A 20,446-nucleotide genomic window follows, 5' to 3' on the forward strand; every position below is an offset into this window, starting at 1 on the left:
CCACACACTATATGGTCCCATTTGTATAAAGTTTTACCAAATGGAAGTCACACTCCAGGCACAAAAATAGGTCAGTGGTTGCTGTAGGATGCGCAGGGACAGTGATGGTATGTTCACTGTTAGGTTATGGTGATTCGCTACCTAATCACATACTTCAAAATGTATCAGAGGTTACACTTTTAAAATGTCTAGTCCATGAAATGTTAATTGTACCTCGGTAAAGCTGTTAAAATGGCAGCAACATCAAAGCCCCCAGTGTTCAGGCCTCATCCCCAGGGACCTGGCTCCACAGGCTCCAGTATCCATCCATCGGTACTTGGTTTTGTTTCCCGAGTTTCAGTCATGCTTCGGTCTCTACCTCATGATGTTCCTGTTTCTTTCTCCCAAGTGCGGCGATTACAGTCCTAAATCACGAGTCCTGAGCCAGCATCACCAGTACGTTGTTAAGGACCCCAAGCAGCACCCCCGCATGCCTTGCGCCCAGAGTCACCCTGTCAAAGCAGGATTAGGGCTGACAGGAAGAGGAACAGGCCTGGAATGCAGCCCCGGAAGAAGTGCTCTGAGGGTTCTTTCTGCAGAGCAGGAAAACGGGGTCCGCTCCGGCTCCGGCTCGGGAAGAGGGCAGTGACAGCTCACTCCACTAGGTGGCGTCTGGACACTTCTCTAGAACGTGATTTCCAGGAAGGCTTGAGGAATAAAGACAGACATTGAGAGACATGGAGACTTGTTGGAACATAATAACCACCGGGAACGTGTCAGCAGGCCGTGTTGCAATAATCTAGGTTCCAGAGGACAGAAAACAGAGCTCTTTACTTGTGGGCCAGGTAACTCCAAGAGTGTAAAGTAATGAATTTCACAAGAAGGCTTAACTGTGAGCAGGAACCACAGCATCCTGGGACCACACAGTCATTTCTTCCTACATTAAGGGCTATTCCGTGTCTTTTTGATTATCTTTTTAATGATTTACTTTATTACTTTTTTTTTTTCTTTTTTGAGCTGAGGATCGAACCCAGGGCCTTGTGCTTGCCAGGCAAATGCTCTACCACTGAGCTAAATCCCCAACCCTTACTACTTTATTTATATGTATATAGGTGTCCATAAATTTGTGTGTATCACAACATAGACTGGCCTGTGGAAGCCAGAAGAGAGGGTCAGATCCCCCAGAATTGGAGTTACAGCTGGTTCTAATCCACCCAGCATGGGTGCTGGGAACCCATCCCAGCTCCTCTGCAAGAGCACTGAGGGCTCTCTAACCACTGAGCAGTCTCTACAACCAACCCCTTCTTTCTTTTCCTGAAGTGCTTGTTCTAGGCCAAGTCTCTGAGGAAAAAGAGGGCTTCAGATGTTACCCAAGACAGAGTCCCAGTATAGAGATTAATCCTTTAAGTGCAGATAAACAGTGACTCTCTTAGCCATTTGTATTCCACCCTACTCAATGACCCTCTGTCCAAATGATTATTGGAGGAGCTGGACAGATGGCTCAGCATTTAAGAGCACTGGCTGCTCCTTAAGAAGACCTGCATTAGAGTACCCATATCGTGACTCACAACTGTCTATAACTCCAGCTCCAGGATCCAGCATCCTCTCCTGGTCTCCAGGAGCACTGAATGCACATGGTGCACAGACATACATGCAGGCAAAATACTCACACACTAAATAAATAGTATTTACTGACTGTAGAGTGTCTGTCTCATGACAGTCTTTAGGCAGTCAGGCCACAGCACTCCACTATGGAGCCTGAGTCCCGGCTGCTTAATCAAATGTGGAGATCTCAGAACATTTGGCAGCATTAGTTCCTGAGCGTACAGCGGCCAAAGACTTCAACATCCAATAGATAATGAAGGTGTTTCCTGCAGTGCTGAGTCACCTGACTTGACTGCAGCCTTTGTTCTGAACTCGAACTGCCTGTGCACCACATCTTACAGTGCCAGCAAACACTGCCTACGCTCAAATTTGAGACTATTATATGTAAGGGATTTCAGTGTTTTACTGCATACGCAAATTTTCTTCTCATATAGAAATATAAAGGCTTAATTACAGAAAACAAAGACTTAATATTTTCCTACCATCATTCCTCAGCATGTGTTAGGTTTATGTGTTAGACTGTATTCAAAGGATAAATGATTTTATTCATTTGTTGATTTTACTGGTCTGCCTCTGCCCCAGTGCTGGAATTACAGGTGTACACCTTTATATCCTGCTGTAAATGACGAGTTTATGTTTTCTCTTTGGTGCTGGGATTAAATCTAGAGTTCTTCTCACATGAGACCAGTGCTCACTCACTGACCTGTACCACCAGCCCTCTTACATAAGTGTTTGGGTTTTGTTTGTTCAGTGTTGTTGGCACTGCAGTGCTGTTGATGGCACTGCAGTGCTGTTGTTGGCACTGCAGTGCTGCTGTTGTTGGCACTGCAGTGCTGCTGTTGTTGGCACTGCAGTGCTGCTGTTGTTGGCACTGCAGTGCTGTTGGCACTGCAGTGCTGTTGTTGGCACTGCAGTGCTGTTGTTGGCACTGCAGTGCTGTTGTTGTTGGTACTGCACTGTTGTTGGTACTGCAGTGCTGTTGTTGTTGTACTACAGTGTTGTTGTTGGCACTGCAGTGCTGTTGTTGTTGTACTGCAGTGCTGTTGTTGTTGTTGTACTGCAGTGCTGTTGTTGTACTGCAGTGCTGTTGTTGGTACTGCAGTGCTATTGTTGTTGTACTGCAGTGCTGTTGTTGGTACTGCAGTGCTGTTGTTGTACTGCATGCAGTGCTGTTGTTGTTGTACTGCAGTGCTGGTGTTGTACTGCATGCAGTGCTGGTGTTGTACTGCATGCAGTGCTGTTGTTGTTGGTACTGCAGTGCTGTTGTTGTTGTACTGCAGTGCTGTTGTTGTTGTACTGCAGTGCTGTTGTTGGCACTACCGTGCTGGGAATTGAACCTCCTACCTTGGCATGCTAGGCAGATGCCATACTATGGAACTATAATGTTGTACCCATTTTGAGAAACCTCCAGACACCACCAAGGAGCTGGTTTCCGACACAAGCACATAAGGGTCCTTTTATTCAGGTTCAACCTGGGCTACCACACAGCAGATGGAAGGAAATGTGGCGGTGGCCACAATCTCAGGTGTAGAGAGTTTTTATGGGGAAAAACCACAAGCTGGGAATTGGCAACTTGGGATTGGGTAGAAGCGCTATGGGGCAAGGTGATTTTTTGAAACTATTGGTCTAGACTTTGCGAATGAAACCACATTTGATACCATTGGGTTAGACTTTTGGTGGGGAACCACAACCCATTGAACAGGATTATCTAGACTGCTCAACAGGATTATCTAGCTATCTTCAAGGGCCATAAACCACAGACAGGATGTTTTGGGCCCTGGGCCCCTGTTTTTTGGTTAGCTGTTGCCTAGCTCTCTGACTTTGAGCAGATGTCCCCCCCCCCCCATGCTAATTCCCTGCTGGTTTCCTTTGTTCTGGAGGTTCTTTGTTTGTGTGTCCTGCATTTGGCTTAAATAGCTAGTATGCAAGAATGTAAAACATCATTAGCGAACTTCTGCCCTCCAGGGTTCCTCCATTGTGCTGTAAGCCTGTATTTAAGGTTCCCTCCCTTCTTCTTCGGGTGGTGGTAGCGCTGGCTGTTACTGCTACAAGGATGTCTGCAGGAACATATTGCCCTGTATCCGTTGAGTTATCATGGCACATTCCTGAGGTCCTTCCTGGAACGAAGTACAGCAGGTGGTCTGAGATGGCCCTTTCCCTAAGATGGAGCCTGTAAAGTCAAGTGTAGGCCTTCACAATAACCTAATCCGAAACGTTTGATTTGCTGCCTTGAACTTCATAGAATAAAATAAAATCATTAAGTGAATTTTTAACTTGGGGGGAAAAGAATTTCCAACAAGCACTAGAATGGCCCTAAATATTCGTCAGCCATTTTGTATTATGTATTTCTGTGAAGCAATGTTCTCAGCTTTGATGATTATGAAATCAAAATACCAGTCAACTCTGAAAAATGTTGAAGATGCTCATGTCTTGTGGTAGCAAGTACTCAGCTGACACTTAATTCCTCAGGCAAAAATAAACAAGCATGTGCATCAGTACACAAATTTGCTTTCATTGTTAATGAACAGTAAAATGTTTTGCTTTGGTTTTCTGAGGAGGGTCATGTATCCCAGGCTGGCCTTGACCTCCCTATGTAGTCCAAGGATAACAGTGAACTCTTAACCCCCTGCCTCCACCCCCAAGTGATGGGTATATAGGCGTGCACCCCCACACCTGACTTCAAAGAACTGTTTCAAAACTAATTTCTTCTAACAGCAAATGTTGGATTTATATACTTATACACCAAGGTCCCACTTGAAAAGTGTTAAAAGTGGAAAAAAGTTTAAGCAGCCACCACTCGGAAGCTCAGGATCCATAAGCGGAGACCTGCTGGTAGCCAGAGCATCCCCACAGGCCGATCACCGGAAAATGCTATCTAAGGTTCTCAGCGTTCTTTTGTTATTGGTGAATCCTGTGTTCCTATCACTTACGACCCTCATCCTCCGATAAACAGGTACTGAGCCGGAGGCAGGAGGCAGGCAGGGACAAGGTACCAACTAAGCCCAGCGCGGGTGCCCCACGGAAGACCCTGCAAGGACGTTGTCCCAGGGTGGGAAGGTGTGCCTGAGGTACCTGGAGAGGAGGAGGGGGAGGAAGAGGAAGAGGGGGAGGAGGGGAGGAGGAAGTAGAAGTGGTGTTGGTGAGGTGCGTCACGTGACCGAATGCAACGGAGGCGCCAGGACGCTGCCTGGTCGCGTAGCAACGGCTCAGCACGAAAACATGAACACTGCGGGTAACCGTGAGCTTCAGGCCAAGGAATATTTAGAAAAACATCGAATAATGGAGCTGCTGAGCCAACTCACTAGCTTCCTCCTCTTTGTACGACCAAGTAAGGGTCTTGCCTCCTTTGGCTTTCTGTCTACTTCCACCCAGGCAAAGGGTCCTCAGTCCGCCGCTTCGCTCCCCAAACCCTGTTCTCCCCACTCACTCCATTCCCTGCCTCCAGACAAGTGGAGTCCTGCTGTCCACTGAGTCTGTGACCCCCGCCCGCCCCACCAGTCAGACAGGACAAGTGACCTCTAGCCGCTAGCTCGGTGCTGCGGGGAGAGGCTCAGCGGGCGGCCGAGCCTAGCTCTAGGTCCACCCCTTAGTTAAGAGCGCTTGAGAAAAGACGGAACATCTATCTCTTCTACCGGAACATGGAGATAATAGTACTGATCTCATGAGAATGGGGCCGGGGGGCGGGGCGGGGGCGGCGGATATTAAATGAATTACAGCTAACCCACCCTTGGCAGGACAAGCAACAGATCTTTTCAATTCCAAGGCGTCTCTAATTTAGTAAGAGGGCTAAACAATTGTTAGCCTGAGCTGAGGAATTCTCCTGGGGAGTCGTTTTCCCCTGGCATTTTAATACATTAGACCCTTTCAAAATTTGGGTTATTTCATAACTTTTTGGTGATGTACAGTAAGAACTTATGTTGAGATGAAAATGGCATTGCATCCCTCCAGGATAATTGGAGCCTGCCAGCCTTCATAATGAGTCTCTAAAATTCCAAAATGTCCATTTACTTCAGTAGAAAGAAACAGAAATACCATACCAACTTGGGAAAGACAAAAACTAGTATGACCTCCTAGGGGGATGAGAAAAGTCTTTTGAAGTATTTTATTTTAAAAACGTATTTATTTTAAACACATATAGGTGTTTTGACTGCATATATGTCTATGTATCACGAGCATGCCTGGTGCCCAAGGAGGTCAGAAGAGAGTGTCTGGAGTTACCTGTGGTTCTGATCCATCATATTGGTGCTAGTACCTGAACTAGGTCCTCTTCAAGGACAAGTGCCTGTAACCGCTGACATAACTCTCTTTGCTATTAAATTTAAAACACAGATTTAGTACAGCCATTGTTCAGAACTTCAATGTTATTTTTAGACAAATATCTAGCTAGTGTGTGTGTGTGTGTGTGTGTGTGTGTGTGTGTGTGAGAGAGAGAGAGAGAGAGAGAGAGAGAGAGAGAGAGAGAGATATGATGCTTGGATTACATTTCCTTTGTTTTTCCTCTGAAGTTAATAATGCTGTATTTTTTGCTCAGTTTCTGTGTATCACTAATTCTTCCACATACATCTCTATCTGTATATATCTGTGGATATCTCCACATGTACATTTCGTCCACATATATCTCTGTACACACACACACATATGGGTAGCTCCACATGTATAGTTCCTCTCAGCAGGTAACTGTCATCTCTAACAACCCTGGTCTAATGTGGCCCATTACTAACTCACAGTCACCAGAGGTCCCAGTCTGCACAGGTGTGTCCGGATTGTTCATCTTGTTCAAAGTATTCGAGAAGCACTCAGAACAGAAGGAAGCTAAGGATGTTATTCAGAAGCAAACAGAGTACAGGCCAGATAGAGCCAGAGAGCTTTGGGCTCTGAGTGAGTCACTTAAGAGCCATTGGTTACATTCCAAGGTTTCTTTTCCATTTCAAAAGAAGGGTAAACTAAAGTGTAAGTATTCTCTGATTTTCTCTTCCTTTATTTTGAAATGATGGGTATTCATTCATTTATTCAGTGCATACATGTGTGCAAGTGTGTGAAGGTTAGAGGGTAGATTGAGGACTCTGTTCTCTCCTGCTCTGGAGTCCTGGGATCAGACTAAGGCATCCCTCTCGGTCGCAGTTCTGTTCTTAGTGACAGGCTTGGTTATGTAAACCTTTGTTTACTGTATGTGTCCTATATGGTGCATCTAACTTTCTATATGGTGCATCTAATTTTCTATATGGTGCATCTAATTTTAATCATACACACTTGCAATTTTGAATGTGTGTAAGTTGGCAAATATGGGTTTTCTGCAAGTTTGCTTTGAGGACACATGTGCCTAGCTGCTCACACAACCAAGTCTAGATGGAGAATCACACCACATCTAGTTTCAGGATGTATTTGACCACAAAAGAAGAGTTTCCAAAGCTTACAATGGAACTTATGGTTCAAAATGACCTAACTGCCTTTGTTATGTGTAGCTCAGTGATGGTGGGGGTAACAGGTTGCTAAGTGCATTTTTGTGCTAAATATATAGATATGCTTTTATCTCTTTTGAAATGGAAAAGAGATAAAAGCAAAGCATGATAGTACATGCCTGTGATCCCAGTACTCAGGAAACTGAGACAAGAGAATTTTGCACTTAAGGTCAGCCTGGACTACATAGTGAACTACATGCATGAGGCCTGGGGTTCGATCTCCAGTACCATGTGAACCACTTACAATAACACCTGTACTCCCAACTTCACATGGAGGCAGGAGGACTAGGAATTCAAAACTAAAATAAGAACATAAATAAATACTTGTGGTACTCCTCGAAACATCTATCTTAGTTAGGGTTAAACACCAAAGCAACTTGGGGAGGAAAGGGTTTATTTGGCTATGCTTTCATTATCACTGAAGGAAGTTAGGACAGGTACTCAAGCAGAGCAGGAATCTGGAGGCAGTACCTGATGCAAAGGGCATGGAGGGTGCTGCTTACTGACTTGCTCCTCATGACTTGCTCAGCCTGCTTCCTTATAGAACCCAGGACTACCAGCCCAGTCTTAATGGAGGCATTTTTCCAATTAAGATTTTCTCTTCTCAGAAGACTTTAGCTTGTGTCAAGTTAACAAAAAATAGCCAGTACACATCTTTGGTTGGTTTTTTTTTTAGAGACAAGGTTTCTATCTTTTTTTTTTTTTTTTTTTTTTTTTTTAGCTGAAGATCGAACCCAGGGCCTTGCACTTGCTAGGCAAGCACTCTACCACTGAGCTAAATCCCCAACCTGAGACAAAGTTTCATATCCCAGGCTGACCTAGAACTTCCTAGGTAGCTGAGACTGGTCTTGACCTCCTGATCCTTCAGCCTCTACTTCCCCAGTGTGGCTTTATAGGCATACACCATCACACATAGCCTTAAATGCTATTCAGAATACCATTTGTAGACAACTAGAAACTTGAATACTACCAACCTACATAAAGATACTAAAAACAACTTTTTGGAGGTATGAAGTATATTGTGATCATACTACTGCTGAAATATGAAAAACACAAAGAGTCTTTATGGTGGTTAATTTCAGTTGTTAACTTGATGAGGTCTAGAACCATCTGAGAGATGGGCCCCTGGCGTACCTGTGGTGGGCTGTCTTGATTAGGCTAATTGGGATGGGAAAACCTGTCCACAGGTGACACCATTCCCAAGGTTAGGATCTTGGACACATAAAAAGGAGAAAGAGAGGTGAGCAGAAGCACTCACCTCTGCTTCCTGCCGGTGGACATACTGTGACCAGCTTTTGCCATCTGAGCTGCTCCATCTTATGTCCGACTTTGGCCATGACTGTCTCATTATTTTTGGAAAGTAGATTGGATTTTTCTGGTTTTAAAACCAGTTCAATAGAAGAGCCTGTTGATCCAGAGCACTGCTTCTATGTTAGACACAAACATGCTGCCTCGTCAGGAGACTGTGTCTGTCTAAGATAGTTTCTGTTCCCTGCGTCTTAGCTGGCCAGCTTCTTCCCTGCATCATGCCACCCCTCTGTCTTTCTGGTTTCCATCCCTGTCTGCAAATCAGATCATCTGGGGAGCTTAAAAACATCTCAGATCCAGTCTCTGGACTGTAACACCCAGCCCTCTGAGGCAGAGCACTGATGAGTTCAGCTACGGAAGTGTTCTCTCCTGTGGTGTAAGTTTCCTGGAAGCAAGGCCTGGGCCCTGAGTGCCTGGACTGTACTACTTGTGACACACTTTAATTTCATATAAGAATGAGTCTCAACTGTTTATTTGCAGAAAAACCGAGAGAGTATTTGATCTCTCTTCTGGAACGGCTGAAAATGGCCAAGGTAACAGGCGTATCATTTCCTTTCTTCATGGACAACTCTAACATTGTGTCAATGTTTGAGATGATGGACTCCTCTGGCAGAGGCTGCATATCATTTGTGCAGTATAAAGAAGGTCAGTGTGACCTACACCAAGGAAGGCCATTCTGTAACTTTCTCTAGCTGGAAATGATTCCATTTTGTACATTTTCTTCTCATTCTTGCTTTTGCAGCCCTAAAAAACTTGGGTCTGTGTCACACAGATGAAGTTTTGAATGATGATGGACGGAGAATAACTTTGGATAAATTCAGAGATGAAGTGTAAGTTTTTTTAATGTTTTAATAACATGGTATGATTTTGAAGTATTAGTACCATTGCATATCAAGTAACACTACTTTTTCTTTGTGTGTGTGTGATATGTGTGCATGCATGTGCCATGGCACACATGTGGAGGTTACAACCATCACAGGTGTCAGCTCTCACCTTATCTCCTCGCTGGTTAGTGCTGCACTGTGCACCCCAGGCTAGCTAGCCCACAATCTTCCAGGAGTCTCTGTCTCCACCTCACCTTGCTGTAGAAGCAGACTTCCCCCTGCTGTGCCGGCTTTACTTGGGTTCCAAGGATTCAAACTCAAGTCCTCACACTTGTACAGCAAACGCTTTACCTATAAGCCATCTCCCCACCCACCACTCACTACCTTTTGGGTGAAATATTTGATCCCTTTAACTTTCAGTAATTCTGAAGTAAGAGCAGGGAAAACTCACCCTGGAGAAGAAGAGGGGTGGTGGTAGAGCTGGAGAGGGAGTTCTAGAGGCAGCCTCATTCTTTTCTCATTAGGAAACTCATCACTGTGGGCTGTGTCGGAGCACGCCTGTAATCCCAGCAGACAGGAGGCAGAAGCAGGCATATCTCTGTGAGTTCAAGGACAACCTGATCTACATAGTGAGTTCCTAGACAGGCAGGGGGTACACAGAGAGACCCTGTCTCATTTAAATAAGAAAGGAAACCTCATCAATTCTCAAACATGAGATGAGCAGGCCATTCTCCTAGAATTACTAAAACTCTCAGCTCCACACAGTAGTTGGAAAACCTCTTTATAAAATACAGAGTAAGGCCAATGAGATGGCTGAGTGGGTAAGAGTACTTCCTGTGCAAGCCTGGTAACCAGAGTTTGATCTTCAGGACTCACATAAAGGTGGAAAGGGAGAACTGATGACACAAAGTTGTTCTCTGGTGTCCACATGCGTGATGACACTCCCCACTCACACCATACAGATGCACACAATCGTAATTCTAGATTGATATGACTTGAAATAGATAGAGCAGGCATGGTGATACATGCTTGGAATCCCAGTATGTTGGGGGAAGTGGCAGGAGAATCATGAGTTCTATGCCAGCCTGTGTTGTAAAGCAAGTCCATCTCAGCCTCTATCTCTGAGAAAATAGAATAGAATGTGTCCTAAAGTAATTTTCTGCAAAGTAAAGATCAACAATGCAGGCTATGTGCAAGCCTGACCTTTAAAGTTTTTTGAGATTTTATTTTTGTTTTATGTGTATGAGTGTTTGCCTACGTGTGTCTTTGCACCACATGTATGTAGTGCCCATGGAAGACAGACAAGGGCAGTGTATGCCATGGGACTGGAGTTATAGCCTCTTGTGAATGACCAGGTGTGTGCTGGGCATTGAACCCAGGTCCTCTGGAAGAGCAGCCTCTTAGCAGTTGAGCTGTCTCTCCAGCCCTTAGCCTGACAATTTCAGACTGAAATACTACAGCTCTGAGATTACTAAATAACTGCTTTGTCAGAAAAAAATAGAAAAAAGCCGGGCAGTGGTGACGCACGCCTGTAATCCCAGCACTCGGGAGGCAGAGGCAGGTGGATCTCTGTAAGTTCGAGGCCAGCTTGGTCTACAGAGCTAGTCCAGGACAGGCTCCAAAGCTACAGAGAAACCCTGTCTTGAAAAACAAAACAAAACAAAAAAACAGAAAAAAAAATTATGTAGAAATCTTTTAGCCAATTAAGCTCAATTTGTGTAAAAACTCATTCTCTGAGGATTTATGAATCAAGGGATCATTGCTTGGCTGGGGATGTTGGTGGAGCTCTTGCCTTACACAAGCAAGACTCTGAGTTTGATCTCTAGTACCAGACACACACACACACACACACACACACACACACACACACACACACACACACACACAAACTTGTTACTTTACATAGCCCAAGACCAAAGAAATGTTAGAAGGAAAAAGAAAGTTTAGCGTTTTTGTCTCAGGTCAGGGAGATGTCTCAGCTGGCAAAGGGCTTGTGGCATAATTATGAGAACCTGAGATCAAATTCCCAGCCCCCATGAAAAGCTGGGTACAGTTGCATATGTCTGTAACCCCAGTATTGGGACAAGCAGGTGGATTCCTAGAGCTCACTGTCCAGCTAGTATAGTAAATCAATGAGCTCCATGTTCACTGAGACCTTGTCTCAAAAAATAAGGTGAGAAACAATTGAGGAAGTCACTTAATATCAACCTCAGGCCTCCACTTGCACAGACTCAAACACACACACACACACACACACACACACACACACACACACACAGAGAGAGAGTTTTATTTCATCATTTACATATATTTTGCCCCAGGCAAATGACTAGAGCAGTATCTGGTGTCTGAAATGTTTCAACCAGAGAAAAAAGATTGCTATTGTCACAAGAAATGGAATCAGGAAGGGCTGGGGAGTTGCCTAGTGGTAAAGTGTAAAGTTCTCACTGTTGACAGGTGAGCATAAAGAGTTCACGCTCTAGAACCCATGTAAAAACCCTGATTGTTTGCACTTGCAAAGCCTATCTAGGGGAGGCAGAAACAGAAGTAACCCTTGGGTTTGTTCAAAGTCACAGTGAAAGACCCTGTCTCCAAAACAAGGTGGACATCTTGAGGAACAATAGCCAAAGTTGACCTCTGACCTCCACAGGCACACACACACACATATATCCCACACATGCACAAATGCACATAAACACCTGCACATGAACACACACGCAATTACAACTAAGAAACACTTTAAATGGAAGGACATAATTGAATAATAGGAACAACCATAGCTTAACCACCATCTCATAAAACTGTTGTTGTTTTTTCTGGTGAGACAGAATCTCACTGTGTTGCCCAGGTGAGTCTTAACCCACAGTGGTCTTTTGCTTTAGAGGGCTGGAATTATAGGTGTTTTCCACCACTAGCTCACAGTATATTTCTTATATAAACATATTGAATTCCCAAAATGGAAACAGGAAACTCACTTACTAACACACATCCATAAGTAAATATTTCTACAGTGTATTGGCTGTGTTTGGCTTTCTACAACAATTCCCCTTGATTAGCAAAGTGGAGGTAAGCTATCACTGACCTTTGCTCTCACTCTGTCTTCAGATGTCTGCATTCCTATTTGTAATTCCTAACGTGTAATTACTCTACTTCTCATGGTTGAGTTTCCTGTTCTTTGTTTTCTTAGGAACAGAAGGATGGAGGAAGCATGGTTATTATTTTAGTGACATTGAAACTCAAGAAAACAAATGATTCTACCAAGTTTTCATTTGTCCAGTTTCATTAATTCAGAATGTTATCAGATAACTTCAACTCAACTGTCTTCTTTGCTAAACAACCCTTTTCTCAAAGATGCTTTGTTTCCCAGTGTTAGACTAGTTTGCCCTCAAGTTGAGTAGAATTTCAACATATTGCTGAGCCAGTTCATAAATTCCAACTTCATTTAAGGCTGCTGTGGCAGGAAGGCACTCAGATGCTGGCTGCAGGACATCTCAGGAGTAATGCCAAGCCTGTGTTCAAATTCAGAACGATGCAGGCTGCTTTTACAGTGTTTAGGAAGACAAGAAGAGAGGGAAGGAGAGGTCACTATACATAATGTATATTTTAAATCAACAGATTTTTGACAAATGTTCTCATGTTTATAACCATACTTAATATTAAATACTTAATATTTATAACCAAAATTAATGTTAAATTATGAGAAAACTAATTTTCCTCTGGTCTGAGCTATTGTTAGGTACTAAACCTAGCTGTGATTTCTTATTTTCTGTGGGTGGCAGAATTATACTTGCATTCATTTTCTATTTACTGTCCTAGTAATAAGCAAATAGAGTTGAACCAAATGCTAGAAAGCAAGTCCAACATGTAGTTTATACCTGATTCTGGTCAACTTTCTGCATCACACCTATTGTTTTAGTTTGCCTATTATGTTTTGAAAATATAATGCATTCACAATGAATGTTTTAAGGTTTTATTTTATTTTAGATTTTTAAATTTTATTTTATGTGCATGGTTTGCTTGCATATATGTCTGTACACCATGTATGTGCCTGGTGCCTATGGAGACCAGATGAGGCTATCAGATACCCCACAACTGGAGTTACCGGCAATTGTAAGCCACCATGTGAGTACTGAGAACCAAATCCTGTTGGACCCTCTTGCTGGTCAGAGGTCGAAATCTATCGTATCCTGGAAGTTTTTTTGTTTGTTTGTTTTTGTTTTTGTTTTTTTGTTTTGTTTTTTTCCAGAGCTTGACATGGGGACTTCCTCCCTCAAAGTGAGACTTCTTGCTCTCTACCTGCCCTTATCTGGAGAATGTCCCTGGGCCCAGAGGACTGACCTTATCTGAAAGCTGTTTCTAAGCCTGGATGCCCAATTTATCTCTAGGGTAACCCTTGGCACAGTGTCCTGCTAGAAGCCTCCACTGTTGCACATTTGGTAACTGAGACTCATGCTAGGTAGGAGCTGTGCTATAGGACCCTGCTGCCACATACAAAGCCTTTTGACAGGACCATGCTATTTAATCACATTAAGGTTTATCCCCAGGCTTCCCAATCCTATATATTTTTTATACTCTGGAAAAAAGTTGAGCTGATTCATCAAAGTCATCTCCCAGAGGGAAATCTCCATCATACCCACACCCAACAGAACCCTGTTTCCCACTTCTGCTTCCTCCACCCTCGTGGACCCATGCAGCCAATGATCCCTAGGAAGAAACAGAACCACAAACCCCAGTCCTCCACAGGAGCAACAAATGCTCTTAGCTTGAGGCATCTCTCCAGCTCCAGATTTAAAGTCAGGAGAGCAAATTATAAAATGTGAGCATGCACAGGGCATAGACTACAGGGCACTTACTTTGTAAAACGAATGACTCGGTGAACTAGTCAACCCCAGGTAACATGCCCTCTGTGAGGGCCACAGCATCACTTATTTATTCTGAGTAAATTCTTAAAAAAGAACAGATTTTAGAAAGACTTACATTAAAACCAAAGTTTGGACCTACTATATATAAAACTCCAAGTTTAATTTCCAAAACTGGAGGTGCGTTCTACATAAGCTAAATTTTGGAGTACACATGCCTCCTTTGACTCTGCCTAACTTGTGTAAAGGTGACTCACACAGGACACACCTTTCTTTCTTATACAGCTTCGCAGCATCTTTCACTTCTCTGAAAACGTGATCTACTTGTCGAGTCAACATATCAAGCTTTAAACGCTCTAAGAGATTAATCATGTCATCGAAGACAGAGCTTTCCATGGAGGCTAGTTGTCCCAGCTGCAGTTTACTGAGGGCATTATTCTCTGCAAAGACCTCCAGTGCGGCCTGTTGAAGCTGCAGGAAGAACTGAAAGTAAACATCCATTAGTACATTTATTAACACAGTGCTGGGCATCTTGAAATAGAACTCTATCATACAATTCCCTAATTTAAGGTATGCGTTCAGTGCCGGAGAGCCAGCTCAAAGCTTACTGCTGTCAAGTCTGATGACCGAGTTCAAAGTGGAAGAACAGTGGCAGGAAACAACTGTAGCCTGCACATGTGTGCCATGGTGAGTTACACACACACACACACACACACACACACACACACACACACACACAGACACATATCTGCGATCCTATACTCAAGAAACTGACACCAGATTAGCCTGAGTTCAAAGCCAGTGTGGGCTACATGAATCCCTGTCTCGAAGGTAAAGAAGCATAAAAACCTTCACCCTCTCCCCCCAAATAAAATGCGCAGTTTAGGACCAGTAGTGTGGCTCAGTGGGGAAAGGCACATGTCACCAAGCCTGATGACCTCAAGTTTGGCCCCTGAGCCCCACACGGTGGAATGACAGAGCTGGCCCAGTAAGTTGCTCTCTGGTCTCCACATGTGCTGTGACACACACGCGTGCATGCACAAAATAATATTATACTACAATAAGATGATAATATGGTATATAATAATCATTACACTTCAGTATTTTAGTAATCCCCAGTTGTGCATCATCATCACAATTGTAGAACACAGTCATTACTTCCTGCAACAGAATTTCATTCATTGTCCATATCTCCATTTTCTCCACACTCCCTCAACTCTAGGCACTCACTTGTCTACTCTCTGTCTATGGGTTTGACAACCCTGGACATTTAAAGTAAATGGAACCATATGAAGTATTATTCTTCATGACCAACTTCTTTTACTTAGTTCCATAGCATGTACTACATACTTCATCTGTTTTTATTGTTCCCAAATACTCCATTGTATAAACATATATTTTATTCAGCCACTAACTGCTGGATGTTTGGATTGTTTCCATTTTGTATCTATTATGCATAATGTTGCTGAGAATAAAAGTGTGTATGTTTTTCTGCAAGAAGTGTTTCCCTTTGTCTTTGCCTGTCTGGAGGAGTGGAACTGCTGGATTTATAATTCCATCTCGCTGCCTAAAGAACTACCAGGCTGTCTTCCTCAGCAGCTGCAGCAGCTTACGTCACCACCCGCCATGTACCATATACTGAGGTTTAAAGCTCTCTGGTAACAGTTTTGTGTGGGTTTGTGGTTTGGGTTTGGTTTGGTTTTTGGTGTATGTGAAGGTTTTGTTTGTTTTCTGTTTTGCATTGTTTTTTGTTTTTGTTTAGGTTTTTTTTGTTGTTTTGTTTTTTTTGTTGTTTTTTGTTTTTTGTTTTTTGTTTTGTTTTGTTTTTGTTTTTTGGAGACAGGGTTTCTCTGTGTAGCTTTGTGCCTTTCCTGGATCTCACTCTATAGCCCAGGCTGGCCTTGAACTCACAGAGATCCACGTGCCTTTGCCTCCCGAGTGCTGGGATTACAGGCGTGCACTACCACCGCCCGGCCATCTGTTTTGCATTGTTTTAAGACTGGATCTTGCTATGTAGTTTAGGCTGGCTTCAAATTAGTAGTCCAGGGTATCTTCAAACTCACAACCATCCTGCCTCAGCCTCCCAAGTGCTTAGCTTACAGTGTTTACCATGATACTGTGTGTCTTAGCGGGCCTGGAACTCTGTGCTAGCCTTGAAGATGCAGCAACCTACTTCTCTGTGTCCCGGTTGCTCAGATGACAGTGGTGGGCCTCCCCCACGGCTTTCTCTTTCTCACTACAGTCAATAGTGTGTTTCTTGCTAGTGATCATGCTCCTCCTGTAAGTATCCAGTTTTTCTAGACACAGACTGAAGGTTGACATAAACCTGGAATTATGGCAGCCAGACAACTAGAACGTCATTTTTGCAGAAGTAAACCCAGAGCCGCCTATGGGACTGCCTGAGAATGAACCCAGAAATGAACTGTGGAGCAGCCATGCCTGATCTTCTCACAAACCTCTCACTAAACCCCACCACCCCACACTTAGGCCATGTGGGACTGGATTTCTGTCACCTACATACAACTGAAAAGGTCTTGGCATGACCCAACAGCAAACAGTTATCAACAGACAATCAGAAACAAACAGAAGGTGAGCTGCCGTTGTTTTCTTTTTCTGTTCACAGAATTATGCAGCACAAGAACTGTGGTGATTTTTACCTAAAATATTTACAGTCTGAAGCATTACAAGGACGACTGAAAAACTTAAAAATCTTCTTTAGAAATTTTTTTCTTTTCTCATATATTACATCCCCACTGCAGCCCCCCACCCCCTTCCCTCTCAGTCCCTTCCCACACCTCCCCTCTCTTCACAACCCACTTCTCCATTTCCCTTGAGAAAAGGGCAGGCCTCCCAGGGACTTCACCCAAACATGGCACTCACAGTTGCAATAAGACTAGGCAACCTCTCCTCACATTAAGGCTGGGCAAGGTAACCCAGTAGGAGGAAAGGGTCCTAGAATCAGGCAAAAGAGAGACAACTCCCTCCCACTGCTAGGAGTCCCACAAGAAGACCAAGCTACACAACCATAACGTAAGTTATGTCAGGCCTAGGTCAGTCCCACGCAGGCTCCCTGGTTGTCAGTTCAGTCTCTGTGAGCTCCTGTGAGCCCAGGTTAGTTAATTCTGTGGGTTTTCTTGAGGTGTCCTTGACCCCTCTGGATTCCAGTCTTCCTCTCCTTCTTCCTCAGGATACCCCAAGCTCCGCCTAATGTTTGGCTGTGGGTCTCTGCATCTGTTTCCATCAGTTGCTGAATAAAGCCTCTCTGGTGATGATGATATTATGATAGGCTCCTGTCTATAAATATAGTGGAATATCATTAGGAATCATTTGGAATATCATTAGGAATCATTGCACTGACCTTTTGTTTTCTTTTTTCTTTTGCCAGTTGTGTTTGGTTCTATCCTAGGTCTCTGGACTATCCAGCCTCTGGTTCCTGGCCATCCAGGCAGTGTTGGGGGTGGGCTCCCTCCCGTGGCCTGGGCCTCAAGCTGGACCATTTATTGGTTGGCCACTCCCACAATTTATGTGCCACCTCAACTCCAGCACATGTTACAGGCAGAACAAATTGTACGTCAAAGGTTTTGTGCCTGTGTTGGGGTCCCAAATCCTCCAAGGTTTTGTGCCTGTGTTGGGGTCCCAATTCCTCCACTTTAAAGTCTTGCCTGGTTACAGGATGGCTGATTCAGGCTCTGTATCCCCCATTACTAGGAGTCTTAGCTAGGATCACCATTGTAGATTCCTGGGAATTTCCATTGCACTGGGTTTCTACCTCGTCCCTGAGATGTCTACCAATTCCAGTTGTCTCTCCCAGTACTTTCTCCCTCCATCCTCCCCACACCTAATACATTCTGGTTTTACCCCCATCTGCCTTCTGTGGATTGTAGCATGATTAAGCTTACTTTAAAGCTAATACCTACTTATAAGTCAGTACACACTGTAGTTAGAGTTTTCCTGTCTGGCCCAGTCAGGACAAATCTCTCTTACCCGCCAGTCCCACAGTCGCTCAGACCCAACCAAGAAAGTACATAAAAACTTATATTGTTTATAAACTGTATGGCCGTGGCAGGCTGCTTGTTATCTACCTTTTCTATCTTAAATTAACCCATTTTTGTTAGTCTATACTTTGCCACATGGCTTGTGGCTTACCAGTGTCTTTACATGTTGCTTTTCATGGCGGCGGCTGGCGGTGTCTCTCCCCAGACTTCTACTTCCTAGAATTCTCTTCTCTCTTGTTCCGCCTATACTTCCTGCCTGGCCACTGGCCAATCAGAACTTTATTTACACAGAGCGATATCCACAGCACTTCCCCTTTTCTTTTTTTTTTAAGGAAGGTTTTAACTTTTACATAGTACAATTACATATAACAAAATAATTATCAAGCAAGAATTACAGTTACAATATTAAAGAAGATATCCTATCTATCTTATATTTGTGAGTCTAAGGTTTTATATCTAACTTATCTTTTATCATAACTGAGGAAATTATAACTATCTAGCCTTCAACCACATCAAAGACCTCAGAAGGATATAATATTACCTGAGAACCGGGAGAAGGATGTAAGCATTTTTCAGGAGTCTTGCAAGAGTAGACAGAGACAGCTGGCAGCCTGGACAGTCACCTAATGATCCTTTGTAAAGTTGGGGCATTTTTCTTTAGCCCACAGGGCTAGAGTCTCTTGGTCATTTCTCTAAGTGTCCTGTAGAATGTCTGGCAGTTTCCTCTGTGAAGCAGGAACCTGAAGGACCATTTTGTCAAGCAAAGTTCAGTGGTCACCTTTTTATAGGTCCTGCATGTCCAGTTGATCGAGCAGTCCAGGCAAGAACAGTTTCTTGCCCAAATGGCTATTTTTGCCAAGGTGAAGATAAAATCCATATGAAGTGTCTTCAATGCCCATCCTCCTCTCTGAAGTAAATTGGTGCTGCCAGGAGCAGACATGTCTCACTGTCCAGAAAGTCTAAATTTTATAAGTACTTTAAATGCCATATTCTGTACACCTTTGAAGTGTTTGAAGATTATCTGTCTATCTGAAATATCTCTGTGTATACCTAGAAGACTTAACTAACATGGCTATGAGTATGATTATCATAGATGACCAGTTATTAATCTATTTTTAATTATCCATTACAATTTTAAATGAGCTATATGAACATAATACCTTAAACAAGAGTAGAAATATGCACACAATATAACAAAATTAACTAAGTTTGTATCAATAGACTAAAATCTAAACCAATGTAAAACATTTTAAACAAGTTGTTGCTCTTTAGAAGTAAGTTCCCTAATCTACCCTTTCATCCTATTATATCTATATCATATCCCCCTTTCTTCTTTAGAAAGAGATCTCATTTATAATCAACCTGTTTTAAAGAAAAATATTGTTTTTCTCTGTCCCACACCAGAGGGCTCTTTTGATTTGGGACACAAGAATCTCGTAACCTTTTTTTTTAGCAGTATGTCTGGGTTTAGAGAAGGAGTGAGCCAATTCCATCTCCAAAGCCAGCTTGATAATTTTGGAAATGTGGGCGTAGTTTCTCTTACTACTTTCTGCTGGAGGGGGGCGCTGTATTTTATGGGGATACAAAGAAAATTTTAGGATTATGGAGTAGTCCGTGAGGGTGAACCTCTGAGCCAGTTGTCTTGAAACCATTTTGGATGTTGGATCATCTGGGCCATGGTATCATCGGAGACCTTTCAGGTGGTCTTGGCTGATGAAGCCTGATGTATCTTAATGTGGAACAAATCCATAGCCTCTGGCTTTCTGTGGAAACAAAAGCAGAGACTCTTTTCCAAAGCAACATATCCTTATATCCAAATTTTGAAGTCAAGGTACCTTTAAAATTTATATATTTGTTTAATTCAACAGCTTTTACGGTCAAATCTTTTTTTGTAGTTAAAAATCCCAAAGACAACATAAACCAGATTCTCTGTGTAATATCCATCTTTGTAAGACTGAAACGCCACTGTGGCTGCTGGCTCCACCCACCTCAGCTTCCCAACATGGCGGTGGTACAGTTTACCGCCAGCTCGGGGTCTGTAGCCATGTGTACCATCAACTATCAGAAGCAGTTCTATCAAAGCAGCGCATAGCCCAGAAACCTTTTTTTTTTTTTTTTTAAACTAGCAAAGGCTAAATCCAGCACACAGTAGAGTAAAGTGCTGCTTGTAGACTCCTCATTCCCGCCGCATTGCAGGTCAGACACACATGCCAGGAACCCGCCAGGAACCCGCCACAGTAGCTCAAATCGGCAGGCTGCCGCTAACTTGAGAGAGACAACTAGGAAGCTGTTTTTAGCTCTGTTTTAGAATCTTTTTTGTCAGGTTTTAGGTGGAAACTCTTGCCCCACGTTGGGCGCCATTTGTAGTTAGAGTTTTCCTGCCTGGCCCAGTCAGGACAAATCTCTCTTACCCGTCA

At 43.4% G+C, this 20,446-nt stretch overlaps 1 protein-coding gene across 1 annotated transcript; it reads left to right on the forward strand.

Moving 5' to 3' along the window:
• The first annotated feature begins 4,747 nt into the window (after positions 1-4,747).
• Positions 4,748-9,185, forward strand: Efcab10 (EF-hand calcium binding domain 10). The gene is made up of 3 exons (XM_036206322.1): positions 4,748-4,912; positions 8,832-8,996; positions 9,094-9,185. The coding sequence occupies exons 1-3, from the start codon at positions 4,804-4,806 to the stop codon at positions 9,183-9,185; spliced, it is 366 nt and encodes a 121-aa protein (XP_036062215.1). The 5' UTR covers positions 4,748-4,803.
• The last annotated feature ends 11,261 nt before the right edge of the window (positions 9,186-20,446 follow it).

This window comes from Onychomys torridus, chromosome 14 (assembly GCF_903995425.1).
Source record: "Onychomys torridus chromosome 14, mOncTor1.1, whole genome shotgun sequence".
Taxonomy (NCBI): domain Eukaryota; kingdom Metazoa; phylum Chordata; class Mammalia; order Rodentia; family Cricetidae; genus Onychomys; species Onychomys torridus.